Source organism: Pelodiscus sinensis, chromosome 11 (assembly GCF_052426305.1).
Source record: "Pelodiscus sinensis isolate ZL-2025 chromosome 11, ASM5242630v1, whole genome shotgun sequence".
NCBI lineage: Eukaryota > Metazoa > Chordata > Testudines > Trionychidae > Pelodiscus > Pelodiscus sinensis.
Window position 1 is genome coordinate 24,952,615 of NC_143062.1, and position 17,918 is coordinate 24,970,532.

The 17,918-nt window shown below is 42.6% G+C and overlaps 1 protein-coding gene across 1 annotated transcript in view; it reads left to right on the plus strand.

Annotated features, from left to right (window-relative positions):
* The window catches only part of APPL1 (adaptor protein, phosphotyrosine interacting with PH domain and leucine zipper 1), a 56,100-nt gene that overhangs the window by 15,254 nt on the left and 22,928 nt on the right, over positions 1-17,918 (plus strand). The window contains exons 5-10 of the mRNA XM_089781206.1: positions 268-355; positions 1,594-1,635; positions 6,094-6,152; positions 6,995-7,141; positions 13,342-13,424; positions 13,547-13,705. Coding sequence (XP_089637332.1) covers positions 268-355; positions 1,594-1,635; positions 6,094-6,152; positions 6,995-7,141; positions 13,342-13,424; positions 13,547-13,705 — 578 coding nt within the window. The remainder of the gene's footprint in view (positions 1-267; positions 356-1,593; positions 1,636-6,093; positions 6,153-6,994; positions 7,142-13,341; positions 13,425-13,546; positions 13,706-17,918) is intronic.

The following is a 17,918-nucleotide window of genomic DNA, read 5'->3' on the forward strand; positions in this document are numbered from 1 at the left end:
GCTGAGAGGGACTCACTTTTTAACATATACATTTCAAATTAGAACTCTATGTTGAATGTCCTTTTTAGCTTTAAGTGGTTTGCAAACATGGCTGAAGGTAAGGAAAGATATTTTAAAGACTTGCTTGTTATCTCTAAATAAGTGAAATTTATAGCAAAGCAACTTAGTTCATGAAGGCTATTAAGGCCAAGCAGAACTGCCGTTAGTAATATTTTCCAATAATTACTTACATAGCTGATTATTCACTCTTTTTTTCCCCCCTTACAGCTCAGCTCTTGTCATGCAGTACTTTCAACTCAACTAGCTGATGCCATGATGTTTCCCATTACTCAGTTTAAAGAAAGAGATCTAAAAGGTAGTGTAGTCAAACTGGTTCAAATAATTGTTTTTTATTCACAGCTCTTGCTCTACCTAACTGAAGGCTACATCACTTAATTTACACATGAATATACTCCAGCTCTTTCAAACTTGGTATATTTTTAAGGTAAATCATTGACATTCAGAACTACCAAACAGGTATTTTTCAAAACTTTATTTTTGTTTAAAGGAATTAACCATATGTCGTCAACAAATATGGTAATTTCTTTTTGCAAATAAATAGTTCAAGATCTATTTTTTACAATAGCCCTTTCACATAAACTATCCCAGTAAAAACCCAGGTTTCACTTAAAAGATCTAAATAGTTTGTAGCCTATAACCCCAGGATGTTTGACCATGTCACTAAACCATCGTATTAATTTGTAATGACTGGCAGTCTCTATTCAGGGCAACCCAACAATATAATACGTCAGGATTTGTAAGGAAGTTTGCCTGGCATTGCTGGTGTGATAGTTGGCTGTAGCAAATGCTTACGGTTCCTGATTCATGAGCATTGTATTTTATATTAAACAAAATAAGATGTACATAATACTGTGAAGTTGCTAAATATGATAATTTAGTGTACAAATAAAATCTATCTAGACTACTGACAATTGACTTCAAATATGCAAATACAGTTGAAGTTTAAAAAAACAAATACTAACATTCCTAATATAAGACATTCTGTGCTAATGATGTTGAGACTACACTGAAGGAAAAGCAATGGCTCTGCCAAAATCTGCATAGCCCTTTGTGGATTTTAGAAAAGATTATTTTCCTCTTCTGTAGGTGTGATGTCAGGTTGCAAAAGTAATTATGGAACCAAGTAAAACAAAATGTTATTTTTCAAAACTGGAAGCAATGTTATTTCTCCAGTCACATGTAAAATTACTTTTCATAGTCCTCAAAGGTAGCCATTAACTATGTAGTGATTATTGAAGATGGGTTCCTGATGCCATATTCTCATCTGAAAATTTGCTCACTACAAAACTGCATAACCTGCAATTGAGATTGCATTTAACATCTAATGAGAGATGTGTCTTCATGTAAACGAAGTGTTAGTAGAGTACAACAGTTACCTAGCTGTGGAAGTGCTTGAAGTTCTAATGGACCATGAGACAGAAGCCACTTATCTTCTGCAGCTGAAATCACTATCTTTTAAAAAGAAAACTACAATAACACTAATGCTATATTTTCTTCTGATATTGGCCTCTTATTCAAATATATTCTTTGCAGAGATATTGACTTTAAAAGAAGTTTTCCAAATTGCCAGCAATGGTAAGTACATCTTAAAAGTTGAACTTCCTGTGAATATTTCTGACACAGAACATAGGCTGGTGATTTAAAAGGGATTTTCAGTGTACATCATTTTCCTAGTTTTCTTTGAAAAGTCACAGTCTTGACTATCAAAGGTTTATGGAAAACTAGAATCCAAATAAATTAATTTTATGTGGCATGGTGGGCCTCTATAGTACTGCCTAGAGCTTACTCACTCCAACTTCCCAAAATGGTAAAAACTTTCACCTTTACCTGGCAAGGCATTATTAACATAGGGTATGTCTACACTACAGTGTTATTTTGAAATATCTTATTTCGAAATAACGCGTCTAGACACACAATGCATTTCGAAATAGTGTTTTGCTATTTTGAAATAGCACGTCCATACTGATAGGACGCTGAATTGCATTTAAGGCCATTCAGAACTGGCTCTGGCAGGGCATCAGGTCAGGCCTTTTGTGGCTGCTGCCTGAGGCTGAGACCAGTGCTTAAAGGGACCACCACCAGACAGCTGGTTCTAAAGTTTCCCTGCTTACTTGCCTACCTCGCTGAGGGACAGCAAAGCATTTTTTCTCTGAGTGCTCTGGTTGCCCTCACTCAGGACACCACAGCACTCTGCAGTATGGAGCCAGAGCCGCCCTTGGTCACTCTGGTGCTTCTCCTGGATGTGTTGCTGCGAGCCTGGCAGCACATTCTGCAGGCAGTAACAGTCTCCCTTGTGTTCCCTACTGGGGGCTTGTGCCTCATTCCTCCCTCATGTCCTTCAACTTACCACTCCCTAACCCCCTTTCCTGCTGTACAATAAAAGACGTGTTCATTACAACAAAGCTTCTGTATTGAACAAAACTGGGGTGGTGGGGAAATGAAACTGAGGTCAGACTGGGGAAAGAAGGTGGGAGAAAGGAGGAGGGGAGGGGGAAACCTGGGAGGAGGGAGCTGGCAGGGGGAGACAAGGGGAAGAAGGGGGAGGAGAAGCTCAGGCCTCAGGGTTGGGGGCCTCGCCGGCTAAACTGTTTCCCAACACCGCAGGTGCGGGGGCCTCGGCGTCGCTGTGGGTGTGGGGAAGAAGAAGTGAGAGGGGGAGAAGGAGTGGGAGGAGGAGCGATAGCTGGCGAGGCAGCAGGGGCTGGAGCAGCAGGAGGCAGCAAGCTCTGCCCCAGGGTTGATGACCACCTCGGGGGCACAGACCATCCTGCCTCCCAGGATGCGGTCCACAGCATCAAAATAGGGGCAGGGGTCTGGGTCTGCCCCTGTTTGGGAGCTGCCCCCTGTGGCCCTGGCATACGCCTGCCGCAGCTCCTTTATTTTCATGCGAACCTGCTCCTGGGTTTGCATGTGGCCTTTGGTGGCCAGGCTGGCAGCCTGTAGACAGTTGCATTCCTCCATTTAGTGCAGAGATCATGGACTTTGGAGGCATCCCCCCAAACCTGAATTAGGGCCCTGATCTCTGCACTGGACGAGGCAGGCGCCTGCCTTTTCTGGCCTCTGACAGGCTCCTGGGAGCTGGCAGACTGGTCCTGGGGAGCGGTGGAGGGCTGGCTGGCACTGGCTGCCTGGCTCATGCTGGGGCCACTGGGTCAGGTGCAGTGAATGCTGGCTTTGGGCTGGCAGGCTTGGAGCTAGCACAGGCACTGTGGCCAAAATCTACCCCTTTAAGGGCTCCAGGGATGGGGGAGGGAGAGGAGTTTTCTTGGTTGTGGCCACCAGGGCAACCTGGGAAGGGCTGGAGGCCCCCTATTTTGAAATAAGTGTCTACACAGTACTTATTTCAAAATTGGCGCTATTCCTCATGGAATGAGATTTACCAATTTCGAAATAAGCCCTCCGCTATTTTGATTTAATTTCGAAATAGCGGTTTGGCTGTTTAGACGTTGGTAAAGTTATTTCAAAATAACTTTGCTGTGTAGACATACGCAAACTTAGGCAGTAGTTCTGAGGACCACATAAAAGGATCTTCAGCTTCTCCTAGGCCCACGTTGTCTTTCCTGCTCTCCAACAAAACACTGACTTTCAGAGCTTTTTTTTTCCCCTGTGAGAGTTCTCCATTTCCCAGGATCAGGCCACAGGAGCCAACTTCCCTCTTGTAACCCCTTCTTCAGTTTTATTTACCTATCAATTATCCTTCTCCAGGTCTTAGTGGAGGAGCCAAATGCCCTTTTTCAGCCTTCCCTGCCAGCTGAGCTCTCTTGTCCTTGTCCTGGCTGGGTATAATAAATGAGCAGGACTATCTGATCCCTATATGATTAGTATCAGCTGGAGAGTAGCTGTTCTGTCACAGGCTGTAGTGTGAGCCATAGGTGGGCCTGCAGGAGTTAAATTTGTGCTCCTCTAGGTCAGCCTTGAGGACTGCTAGCGAAACCATCAGGTGTTCTTTATCAGACAGCCTTCACCAGCCAAAACTCCCCTTGCTTGCTAGCTGAGAACCTTGTATGGGATAAATAAACATGACCTGTCTCTCAACCCCGTGGGAACAGTGTATGTGGCATTGGGCCAATCCCTCACACTCGGTGAGCAGCTAAAGTATAAGATCTGTTGGGGATCCTGCCCCTCTGGGAGTTCCACCAGGGACCTAGACAGGTGTCCTGGGTCCCCCAGCTGGAGCCACATCCCTTGCAGCCTTGTGCAAAGTTACCTGAACGGGACTCCCTGCACACCTGAAGGGGTGTAAGCATTTCTAAGAGCCTGTTGCTCACTTATATGCATTGCTTTGCCTATGCTGCTAATTTGGATTATTTTGCAGTAGCTGTGTAATCGTTTGGTTGTATTAAGCCTGCAATAGTAGTGATGTAGTGAGATTAATAAAAGCAACTATCCCTAATTGACTCTGTCTTGAAGTGAATCCACAGCCCTGTTGGGCCCTGGCCCTGTGACTTGACACAGGCAACACTGGGTCTGATTCCCTTTAAAGTGCCAACCAGCCTGTGATAGCTTACTTATGATACCTTAGTAAAAATAGAGCTGAAAATTAATGCAGTTCCTACTACAGATTGAACCTCTTTCATCTGGCACTCTCTGGTCCAACAACATCTGTGGTCCGGCATGATTTTAGTTTGCTGGTTGTCCACTTACCGTGAACGTGGCCAAGTTTCCCGCGGGCCCATAAAGTTTGATTATAGCCACCAGTCCTGGTTCTCAGTGTTCTGAGCTCTTATTTAGATCTAAGTTTGCTTCTAAATATCTTCTAATATTCCAGTAAGCAGTGCAAGTGTTGGTAATGCTGCTAGACAATACTGATCTCCTGTGGTCCAGAAAATTCTCTGTTTCAGCATCTGTTAGATCTTGAGGGCACCAGATAAGAGAGGTTAAAATCTGTAGCTGAGGGAAACAAAACACTAAATACAGTAAAAATAGAATGGAAAAGTGTATTGTTGTTTAGGTTTTAGTTGGTTTATGAATTTCTGTGCTCTATAAAAGAGGTATTGGCTTAATTAATGGAAGTTTAGTTCCCTAAAATTGATACATGGTATTTATTTTTTTGAGTTAGGTGTGGTAATCTTGGTTTAAAAATGTAATTGGTGTTAGAGAAGGGAGAATGCACTGTATAGTCCATTTCTTTAATGCTAATCCTTTTCATATGCTAATAAAGGGGGCAAGGTTTAGATAGAATCTGTTTTCTTTATAGAACAGAAGATGCAAATGATACTTTTTTATTAATAAAAGTACTTTTCAATTTCTGAAACTGTGGCATTACCACATTGAAGAATAATAGCTATTTAGGGAAGGTTTTCCTAATATTTTTTGTTTCTTATTTTTATGAAGACACTTGCAGAACTGTTCAGAACTTGTCTCCAGCTGAGGTAAATTAGGGTACGTCTAGACTACATGCCTCTGGCGATTATTTAAATAATCGCCACTTCATTTAAATTTAAATGGCTGCCGCACTGAGCCGATCAGCTTTTTGTCGGCTCAGCGCGATAGTCTGGATGCTCCGCGATCGACATCAAAGGCATTTGTCGACCTCCCAGGTATGCCTCATATGAAGAGGCATACCTGGGAGGCATACCTCAGGAGGCATACCTTGGAGGTCGACAAATGCCTTTGATGTCGACCGCGGAGTGTCCAGACTACTGCACTGAGCCGACAAACAGCTGATCGGCTCAGTGCGGCAGTCATTTAAATTTAAATGAAGCGGCGATTATTTAAATCGCCGCTTCATTTTCCTATGCCGAGTAGTCTAGTCTACATTCCTCTGTCGCCAGAGGCATGTAGTCTAGACATACCCTTAGAATAGTAGAATGATAGTTGAGAACAAAAATAATTCATGAGATTTCATTTTTGAAAAGCTTGAGGTTTTAATTTTGGAGAGTCTTATGTCCCAAGTGTCAGTGTACGTTAAAAACCTATGTGGTTTTGTTTTGTTTCATTGAATTTAAATATTGTTCATTACTATATTTTTTCTCTTATACATTTGTTTAATTTATTAAATGACTATAAGATATTTAATATTTTATTATTTAGATCATGATACTGCCATTAACCGATACAGTCGGCTATCAAAAAGAAGAGAGAACGAAAAGGTTTGTGTGATATACCTTTTAAGCAGCCTTTTTAGGGGAGGTAAACAAAAATATTATGGTCTCAGAGGGGTAGTCGTGTTAGTCTATATCTGCAAAAACAGATAGTTTTCCCTCTCTTGGTATTCACTTCTCCCCATCAACTGCTCGGAGGGCACCACATCCACCCTGACTGAATTGTCCTCATTAACACTGGTCCTATGCTTGATCAGCAATGCCTTCTTTTGATATGCTAGTGTGTGTGTGTGTGTGTGTGTGTGTGTGTGTGTGTGTGTATATATATATATATATATATATATATAATCCCATCCTCTGTAATATCCACTCCATGCATCTGATTAAGTGGTTTTTACCCACAAAAGTTTATGCCCAAATAAACCTGTGAGACTTTAAGGTGCCACATGATTCCTCATTTTTGCAAAATATTATAAAATGGTCTATCTCCAATAATGACAAATAATATGCAACAGGGTAAACATCACTTAAAGCATGATAGTTCAGGATCTAATAGTTAGACGTCTTTGCACAGCAGACAGAAGTTGCTTTAACATTGTAGGAGTGGGATGTAATATTTTTAAAATGCTATGAGCCTAAGAATGCAATATTATATTCATTTACATTGGTCAAAAAGAGAACTTCTCAGAGCTAGAAAAACAGGATGCAGGATTTGGTTACCATGGATTCCTCCTCCATAAATTTTAGAAAAGGAGTCATGGGGCAAAAAGTACCATTTCTGGTGAATGGTGGATTTTTTTTAATGATGTTTTATTGCTGGTTATAATTAAACTTGTCAGAAAGCACATGCTAAACAATGAGTCAAATTTTGACATATTTTATCTCTTTAGGTCAAGTATGAAGTCACAGAGGATGTGTATACTTCAAAGAAGAAACAGCATCAGACCATGATGCATTATTTCTGTGCACTAAATACTCTTCAGTACAAGAAGAAAATAGCCCTGCTGGAACCCTTACTAGGATATATGCAAGCTCAGGTGGATATGTTAAACACTGAAAACTCTAGATTTGAAATAAGGTTGGAGAGTACATTTGACAGCATTTCTGGTAGGAACTTTCTCACAGCATTGTTGGTGACTACTGAGGAAACTTTTGACACTGACGAGTATGCAGAGAAGCTAAGCATTGAATGACTGTAGCAGTGGTATGGTCCTCTCACCTCCATGAGAAGTTGTTCCTTAAGTTTAGAATTGAAGCACATTTTAAGGGAATGATATGGGGGAGCTTATAGTATCGCTCTCCTTTGGCAGCTATTTTGAAGAAGATTTAGGGATTATCTACACTGCAGTGCAGACTATTGGGAGTGTGAGTTGCAGAGTTCCCAGAAGTCTTGTGATCAAACTGCCCCATGTAAATGCTGCTGGTGAGAACTGAAAGGTGCCAAACTTGTGTTAACACAATCCTGTTGGAAGCAGGACTCTATGTTCATGGAAACTAGGAAGCTTTTAGTTCTTGCCAGTCATGTCCATGTGGGGCAGTTAAGATGGCAACAGTTTGCACTCTGCAACTCCCTCCTCCCCTAGTTTGCACTGTGGCACAATGTTAGATGTAGTCCTACAGTCAGTCACCACAGTATCATCTCTGCTGCAATGCTGGAGGCACTGGAATGGTATTCTCAGTATTTCTGGCTCAGTTTAGTAGCTAATTTATTAAAGATAATGTTTGACAATTCACATTTCTTTTTATATATGTGTTCAGTTTGACAAATCACCTTTTGCCTCTCACTGAGTTTTGAAAAAGAACTATAACTGAATGCTTGCCTTTTCTGTAGTTGCTGCCTTGCCTTCATTATATTTAGCTGCTTTCATTATATTCAGTTGCAACACAGTTGCAGCTTCTGTTCTCTTGGAATTCACACCTCCAGATCAGCTGCTAGAAGTGGGCCTCATCCTCCTTGATTGGATCCACCTGGTCATCTCCAGCCTGATCCTGGCCTGCATATTTATTCCTGCCTCTGGAAATTTCCACTACATGCATCTGACGAAGTGGGTCTTTGCCCACGAAAGCTTATGCTCCTACACTTCAGTTAGTCTATAAGGTGCCACAGGACTCCTCGTCGCTTTTGCAGATTCAGACTAACACGGCTACCCCTCTGATAGTTGCAACACAAGAAATCTACAGTATCCTGTAGACATTAGCTGAAGTATAAAAGCTAGGATATGTGTGGTTAAGTAAGCTTTAACTCTTGGCGTAGATCAGTGGTTACTTTTATATTTTAGGAACAAAGGAGAGCTTGCTCAGTAGTAGGAGCTAGAATGTTCCAATAAGTGCTACCACAGGAACCATGGAAGTAGTAAGTGTAAATCCACTTATGCAAGAGGTGATGAATATGATCATGAGCTGAAATGGTAGTTACAAGTATCTGTATACTAATCCATGGAATAAGCATCCTTCAATGTTAATAGTCTGAGGAAATACAAATAAGGAAAATCAGAAAATCCCTCTCAATATGTAGCCTGCGGAAGTTGGAGAGAGCTGGCCCCTGGGGATAATGAAGATAATGGCTAACATTTCAGGTTGTCCTGCAGGGAGTGGTTTGAGTATATGGACATGGAGATCTACATTCTGCAGTCTTTATCTACCTCACTGACTTGGTGTTTGTAACTTTATTAAATGTATTAGTATATTATTTTGAAATATAACCGAGTTCCGAGTGTGAGTAGGGATGTAAAATTTAAATTAATTGGCTAATAAAATAGTCAATGCAATTTGCATAAACTATTCAGTTAGTTGATAAGGGCACCTCCACCTTTGAAATGTAGCAACAGCCCCAGGGTGAAAGCACTGCGGGGAGCATGGGATTAGCGGGGGACTCAAGCAGTGCTGCCCACGGTGTTACAAAGCAGCAGCACCCCATGGAGGCCAGGGTCAGCTGGGGTCAACCCTGAGCTCCATGTGGTGCTACTGCTTTAAAACGCCACGTACAGTCCAGGCCAGCTAGGGACTCCCATCTGGCCGTGGGCTGCACATGACATTTCAAATTGGCAGTGTGGCATGGAACTCACAGTCTGGTCCCGGGCTCCACACAGCGCTGCTGCTTTGAAATTCCATCCTCCCGCTGCCTCTTTCTGATAGAGGCAGCAAGGTGGGGGAAGCGACTAGTCGACTAGCATGTCGACTAGTTGCTCACATCCCTAAGCGTGAGTGTTGCAATTGTGCACATCAGGCTTCTAACTAGATAGTAATTTTAATAATATTGAGCCTGATCTTTGGACAAGAATCTGTCAATCCACAAAGTGGTAATCAGAATTCTTTGGTAATCAATATAATTAATACATTCAACTATAATTAATACATAAACCTTACTAATCCCCCCCCCCAATTCCACAAGAGGAAGGCTTCTGTGTGGACCCCCACCAACGGACGTAACGAAAGTCTTGATTTCTACATCAACTGCTTTCTCAAACGCGCTCAAGCTGACATTATCAGTAAACAACAACATATAACATACAACTTCAGTCATGCAGAACGCAATGCTATCCACAGCCTCAAAAACAATCCTAACATCATAATCAAAGAGGCCTACACAGGAGGCGCTGTTGTCATCATGAACAGGACAGATTATGAACAGGAGGCGACAATATCAGATTCTACAAGCCTCTCTCCTGTGACCCCACTAAGGAATACCAGAAAAACCTAAAATACGCAAACCTGGTAATCCCGGATGGCCCATCATCTCAAGCATTGGCACACTCACCACAGGATTATCTGGCTATATTGACTCCCTCCTCAGACGCTATGGTACCAGCACTCTTAGCTACCTCCACAACACCACTGATTTCCTGAGGAAACTTCAAACCATCAATAATCTACCTGAAAATTCCATCCTGGCCACTATGGACATAGAAGCCCTTTACACCAACATTCCACATGAAGATGGATTACAGGCCATCAGAAACACCATCCCTGATAACACCACTGCACATCTGATTACAGAGCTCTATGACTTTCTCCTCACACACAATTACTTCCAATTTAGAGACAATTTGTATTTCCAAGTCAGCAGCATGGCCATGGGCATTCACATGGCACCATGATATGCCAACATCTTTATGGCTGACCTTGAACAACGTTTCCTCAGCTCTCACCCCCTAACACCCTACTTTACTTACGCTACATCAATGACATCTTCATCATATGGACCCACGGAAGAGAGACTTTTGAAGAATTTCACAAGGATTTCAACAACTTCCACCCTACCATCAACCTCAGCCTGGATCAGTCCACACGAGAAATCCACTTCCTGGACACTACAGTACAGTTAAATAATGGACAAATTTCCACCACTCTATACCGGAAACTCACCGACCGCTACACTTACTTTCATGCCTCCAGCTTCCATTGCAGACACATTTCTCGATCTATTGTATACACCCAAGCCCTAAAATACAATCGGATTTGGTCCGATCCCACAGGCAGAGACAAACACCTATGGGATCATTATAGAATATTCCTAAAACTGAAATACCCACTTAGAGAAGTGGGAAAAAAACAGATTGACAGAGCCAAAAAAGTACCCAGATGTGTACTTCAAGACAGACCCAAAAGAGAAAATAACAGAATTCCACTTATTACATATAGTCCACAGTTCCAAACCCCTCCAACGCATTATACACAATCTACAACCCATCTTGGAAAATGATCCCTCACCCTCAGAGGTCTTGGGAGAAAAGCCTATTATCGCTTACAGACAACCCCCCAACCTGAAACTAATTCTTTCTGGTTACTATGCCACACAACCACATAATAAGCATCCTGCAACCCAGCCCTGCAACCAGCCACAGTGCCAACAATGCCCACATATCTATACAAGTGAATTCATCACTGGAGCCGACAACATAAGCTACCAAATCAAAAGGTCATTTGACTGCACATCCAGCAATTTGATCTATGCCATCAAATGCCAGCAATGCCCTACTGCTATAAATATTGGACAAACTGGACAGTCCGTACGGGAAAGAATCAATGGACACAAATCAGATCTAGGTAAAGGGAACATACAGAAACCTGTTGGGGAACACTTTAATTTACCTAATCACAGTTTAAAAGATCTTCAAGTGGCTGTCTTGTCACAAAACAATTCTACTTGCCAAATACACAGAGAGGTGTGGGAATTACAATTTCAACCGCAAGTTCAATTCTCATGCTAATAGCCTCAGTCGTGATGAGCAGGGCTCGACAATCTATATAATCTACTCCCTTGTGGCAAGTAGATTACATCCCAGAAGAGCCGGGTTCGGGCGATGCGCATGCGCAGAACGCCTGACAGCGTGGCTGGTGAGCAGGGCTCGCCGCGGCTCGGTGAGCCCTGGTGATGAGGGATGGTTGGGACCAGTGCTTTTTTTGTGTTGGTGCTGCCCGATACGCAGTACCGGCACCTCCAGATGCAGTACCAGCACCTCCAGTCAGAGCTCAAGAACTTTTCCCCTGGAGAACCAACACTTTTTTTTGTTTTTTTTTTTAAACAAAAATAGCACTGGTTGGGACATTATCAACCTAACATTCAAAGAAGGTGCAAACAGCTCTTTGTGTAGATTCCTGTTATTGCCTTTGATTCTTATCGGCTTCATTTTAATACCTAATCTTCAGGTGCTTACTGATTCCCAGTTCTGCCTTCCTGTTTTTCCCTTTGATATTTCCATACCCTCTGATCCTTGTTTCCTGCCTCACTCCTTTTTTTTCCTCCTCCCTCCTCCCCTATTTATTTCGGATCTGAACATCCTAAACTCAAAACTCCAGTCATCTGAAGAAGTGGGCTGTGCCCATGAAGCTCATGACACCATCAACATGTTTTGTTAGTCTATAAAGTGCTACAAGACCATTTGTTGTTTAAATTCATCCTGTACAGACTAACTCGGCTACCCCTTGACGCTACATAAACTATATTACAGTGTTTCTCAACCTTTTTTTATAAAGTACCCCTTTTTTAAAAAAGTACCCCCTTAAAAAAAATAAGTACCTACAGTTTTCAGAAACACACAGTTTTTTTCTACCATTGCAACACATTTGTTTAAACAACTTAAATCGTAGCAGGGCGGGAGATTAAATTTTTGGGTGTAAAAAGTACAAAAATAATAAAGTGCTGTAAAACTTAAAACAAAAATTCAGTTTTCTCCAAATTTCAGTTGTGTTGATGTACCCCCCAGACTTCTCTCGAGTACCCCTAAGGGTAATCGTTCCACTGGTTGAGAAACACTGGTTAGGCTACCGAACTTGTCATCTTTTATTTAATTTGCTTTGTGAAGATACTTTGTGAAACCTTGACCCTCACTGAAATCGATGGACAATTCCATATATGTCACTCAAGCCAAGAATATTCCAACCTCCTACTTTTGTTTTTATGCAGAATTACCCATACAGTCAGTTTTAAGTGTGTGTTTTAAAGTGGAGTTGCAGTGGAAGTAATTATATGTTCAAACAGATCACATTTTATTTTGTAATCAAGATAATATTAGAAACAAGCTTAATATAGAGACCTTGTCAGAACATTTCATTACCTATTTATCCTCCTCTTTCTTTCTTCATAAAAGGATTATTTACCCCCATATCAAAGTGTTTCCATGTGCTTGAATATGAGTACTACTGCATCTCTTCTACAGCTCCAACTTAGAAGTAGGAACTAAATGTAAATATCTTCTGCAGTAAAGCAAAATAATACATCTGTATTCAGTTTACATTTTATCTGAATGGTGTTGGGGAGCATGAAGGACATGTACCAAAATCTTTAGATTTAGGGGGACGAATGTCCCCACAATTATTTTTGCGTTTCTACAATTGGATTTAATACATGTTTTTAAAAAAACAGAAATACAAGTTGAACCTTTCTGGTCTGGCAACATCCGTGGTCCGACATTATTTTAGTTAGCCAGATGTCCAATTACCATGGATGTGGCCAAGATTCTTGTGGCCCCATAAAGTTTGTTTCTAGCCGCAGTCCTGACTCTGTGTCCTGTGCTGTTGTTTAGCTCTAGTTTACCCCTCGATGTCTTCTGGAGCCCAGTAAGAAGTGGAAATGTTGGTAATGCTACTAGACAATATTGACCTCTCCTGGTCCAGCAAATTCTCTGGTTCAGCACTGGTCAGGTCCTGAGGGTGCCAGACTAGAGAGTTTCAACCTGTAGATAGGTTTTGTTTGCTTTGTTAAATAAATGGTTTCTCTCTCTCTCTGTTTTCTAAGATAAACTTCTTTAAAATGGGTTCAGAAAATCTTACTGAGCAGCTGGAAGAATTTTTAACCAATATTGGCACAAGTGTACAAAAGTAAGATTTGTTCTTATTTAATTGTATCCTTAATGCCTAATATTGTCTTCACTCATTTTCTTTGAGTTTGCCTACTGCTATATCATCTCTATTAATAACACATGTATGCTATGCTATATTAGTGTTCGCAGGGAAATGGACTGTGAGGTAGAAACCATGCAGCAGACCATAGAAGACTTGGAAGCAGCCAGTGATCCATTATATCTACCTGATCCTGACACAACAAAATTTCCTGTCCATAGAAATCTAACACGGAAAGCTGGCTATCTTAATGCAAGGAAGTAAGCTACCTACTATTATTTAAAAATGTCAGAAGAACTTTCCTCTTTTAAAAAGAAAATCCTATATTGGATAGAAAAGTGATATTTATAAGAACTGGTCTATTGGACTGTAAACATTTAATTGGTCAAACTGAACAAGGCACAGTGGAGCTTGACATGCTTCCTTTCTTTGTATTATCCTCACATGATAGATTTGAATTGTGGATTAGTTGGCATTAATTTCTGGGTTTAATAATTGGTCCACCTATTAATACATTATGCATTATTTATTCAGTGATTTTTAAAGGAAAGGTATGTGTTGCTAATGCGATGGAGACACTGAAAGAGAGAGAGATCAGGTGACTTCCCCAGAGTCACAAGAACCTACTAGTCAGGAATAGAGCTAAACCTCCTGATTTCCACCCAGTTAGAGAAATTATGCTCTTTTATTAAACTTAGTTCCCTAGATATTTGTGCCTACATAAGAAATATAGAGATTATGTATATGTTCAATATATGTTTATTAGATAGCAATCGCATAAAAAGTCAGTATTTGAAGATTAATACTATATTATGTTGCTCATTATCTATGTAAAATATAACTTTAGGATAAAAGTTTGGATTACAGTAGAATAAGGGTTTGTACTTTTGAAATATAAGGAAAACATATTTTGCATGATACTAAACAGACTTTTGTAAATATGCAAGACAGTTTAAAGGAGTGCTTTTTACCCACTGTAAGGAGATGTGGTTATTCCACATATGTAAAGACAACCTATTGGTTTTACAGTTGGTTAAAAATTATTTGAAACTATAAAGTTGTATGTTCCCAGTTTCTATTGTGGTCTGTATGTTTGGAGAACTTTATAAAAATCAGACTAATTTTACAACAAAAACCTAAAGGCAGAAAAATCAAACTATTTAATGTTAGCAGCAAAAAACTAAAGTACTTCCTTGAATTTGAACTATGAATTATTTTAATAGGCTAACTTTTCTAGCTTATGTTGAAGTGAGAAGACCTGTACAAAACAAGAAAGATAAAGTTGCAGTGTTTGGTATTATCAGCGCAATACCCAGTTTATTTATTATGATATGCCTCTTGTATAGATCTGCAGAGGTTGTATGCTCTTACAGTCTCTTCCTGTGAATCAGTGAAATAAAATGGATGGAAAGCGTCACGGGGTTCTCTGCCCGTGCCCCCTATGGGGCGGATTGATCAGTCTCCCCACCCCGCAAGTTCCAGTGCTCCCTATCTGGGGGGTAAATATGGCCCAGTGGCCGAGTCTCTACTGCCCCTTGTCTGGGGTAAATATGGCCCAAAGGCCAAGGCTACGTCTACACTACAGAGGTTTTGCGCAAAAATGGTTGTTTTTGTGCAAAAAACTTGGGGAGTGTCAATACAAGCATGTTCTTGCGCAAGAAAAAGTACAGTAAATCGTAAGAACACAGGGCTTTTTGCGCAAGAGTTATTCCTCTTTCTACGAGGAATAAGCCTTTTTGCGCAAGAGAGCTTTCACGCTGCCATGGACGCTCTTGTGCAAAAGCACATGGCAGTGTGGATGCGCTCTTGTGCAAGGACTTTTTGCCCAAGAACTCTTGTGCAAAAAGTTCTTGCACAAGAGGCCTGCAGTGTAGACGTAGCCCAAGTCTTCATTGCCTCGTGTCTGGGGGTAAATATGGCCCAGCGACCTGGTCTTTACTGCCCCCTGTCTGGGGGTGAGTATGGCCCAGCGGCCAAGTCTCTAGTGCCCTGTCTGGGGTAAATATGGCCCAGTGGCAGAGTCTATAGCTTTCAAGAATTGCTCCCCTCTCAGGGGTGCACAGGTACGGGGGCTGGGCCCACCCGCTCCACTGGGCCCCAGCCCAGGGCCCTAACAGCAGTGGGTGGCTCCCACCACTGACTCCTATTCCCTGACCTGGGCTACTTCCTACTCTGGCCTTCTGGCCAATGGCATCCCCACCTGGATCAGCGAAGGCTGTGGTGTCAGTTGCTGTGGCTGGCATGGCAGCTGCGGTTGGTGTGGTGGCGACGACTGCAGATTGCAGCTGCTGTGGCAGTGATTGCAGCAGCTCAGGCAGTGCAGTGGCCTCGGCTGGCACAGCAGCAGCAACTGTTGCAGCGGCTCCAGCTGGTCCCAGCAGGGTAACTGATCCTCTGCTCAGACAGGAGCTCCTTCCCCTTCCCTGGCCAGCCCAGAATGAGCTGCTCCTGCAGCCTTTATACTGCCTCTGGAGTTGGAGCATGCCCAGCAGGGCTGCGAGGGAGGGGTCTTCCCAGCCCAGTAGGCCTGGTTAACCCTGCCTTGGCCAGTGCGGGGTTGATACACCCCGTCTCAGAAAGTGATAGGTCCTTAGTTGGCTATGTTATATTAATACTTGACATCTAAATTAAATCTTCTCAGTGGATTAAAACAATTCATTGTTATTGTTAAAGAATTCTTGATCCTACAAGTTGAAGCTCTCTAAACTGCGTAGTCCTGTAGCACCTTAGGCCACGTCTACACTACAGAGAAGGTCGAAGCAGCTTCAGTTGATCTTCCAGGGTTCAAATCAGTGGGTCTAGTTCGAATTCGAATTGAGAGGGCATTCCCGTCGACGCCATAGTCCTGCTTCTGCAGGCCATGTCTCCACTACAGAGACGATCAAAGCAGCTGCAGTTGATCTTCCGTGGTTCGAATTAGTGAGTCTGGTGAAGACATGCTAATTTGAACTGAGAGGGCGCTCCTTTTGATCCTGGTAGTCCTGCTCTTACGAGGAGTAAGGTAAGTTGAAGTGGGAGTGTGCTCCCTTCGACTTCCTGCAGTGTGGACAGCACCAGAATTCGATTGAAGATTCTTCGACTTAAGCTAAGCAATTTGTGTGGTTGGAATGAGTTGTGTATTTTAATTTGAATGTATCCCCTAGTGTAGACCTAGCCTTAGAGACTAACATATATATTTAGTATCATAAGCTTTCCTGGGCAGTACTTAGATCCTCAGATGAGCAGTGGGTTTTGACCTCAAAAGCTCAAGATACTAATATAAGTCTCTAAGGTGCTACAAGACTACTGGTTGTTATAGAAGTTATAGACTAACACAGCTATCTCTTTGAGACTCTCTAAACCAGGATCTCTGGTCCGGTAACATCTATGGTCCCTGGTGGAGGGCTGTGCTGTGGCTGGGAGCCCTACAACCGAGCTGGAGCCTAGTAGCAGGGCTGCCTTGTGGCAACAAAACCAGGAGCCCGGCAACAGGGCTGCCGCCCAGTAGTGACACTGCTTGGCAGGGTCAGGAGGCAGTGGGATGGTCCATTGGTGGGGCAGGAGTCCAGCAGCAGGGCTGGAAGCCTGGGAATACAACCAGAAGCTTAGCAGCCCCTCTGCTGCCCAATAACAAAATTGGAGCTGAACAGCTGGGCGGCACCTGGTACCAGGCAGGACTGGGAGGCAGCAGGGCTGCCCAGCAGTGAAGCTGCGAGCTTGGGAGTGACGCTGCCGCCCAGCAGTGCAACCAGGAACCCAGCAGTCCCTTTGCTGTCTGGTGGAACTGCCTCGAGGGGCCAGATGGCAGCAAGGCTGTCCGGCGGGGCTGGAGCCCAACAGCAGGGCTGCTGCTTGGCTGTGCAGCTGAACCCCGGCTACAGGGCTGCCATGCGGTAGTGCAGCTGGCTGACAACACCAGGAGGAAGCGGGGCAGCCTTGTGGGTCCAGAAGCCCAGTGCGTGGAGGGGCTGGCAGCGGGGGGAAGCCATCCTGTAGGCTGGCAATCAGGCAGTGGTTGTAGGGGGCTGATGGTGGCAGCGGTAGGCACAAATGATCTCTCCTCTTTTGGCAAAATCCCTCATCCGGGACTGGTTAGGTCCTGAGGTGCTGGACCAGGGAGGTCCAACCTGTACCAGTAAAGAAGAAAGGAGATTTGTTGATTTTTTTTATTTTATTTTATTTTTTTGTGATCCATATAAAACACAACTATTTTAATCTTTACTTCTAATTAAATTGTTTATGACTAACAGTTGGCTAGTGTATCAGTTTTACATAATTTGCTGTATAACTGTAGGCTGTTTAAACTTGTTTAATTTGAGGTAAAAGAGTTCAAATTGTGAAGAAACCAGCTCGGTTGTATAAATTGTTAGCTCTGAGTGAAAATCTTTTGGGTTTTATTTTCATAAGATTTGGAGGTCTTGTTTTTCTGATCTGTCCCGTGTTTTTCTAATTTATAAGTCTGGTTTAAACATGTATTCGACTAAATCGGAGTCT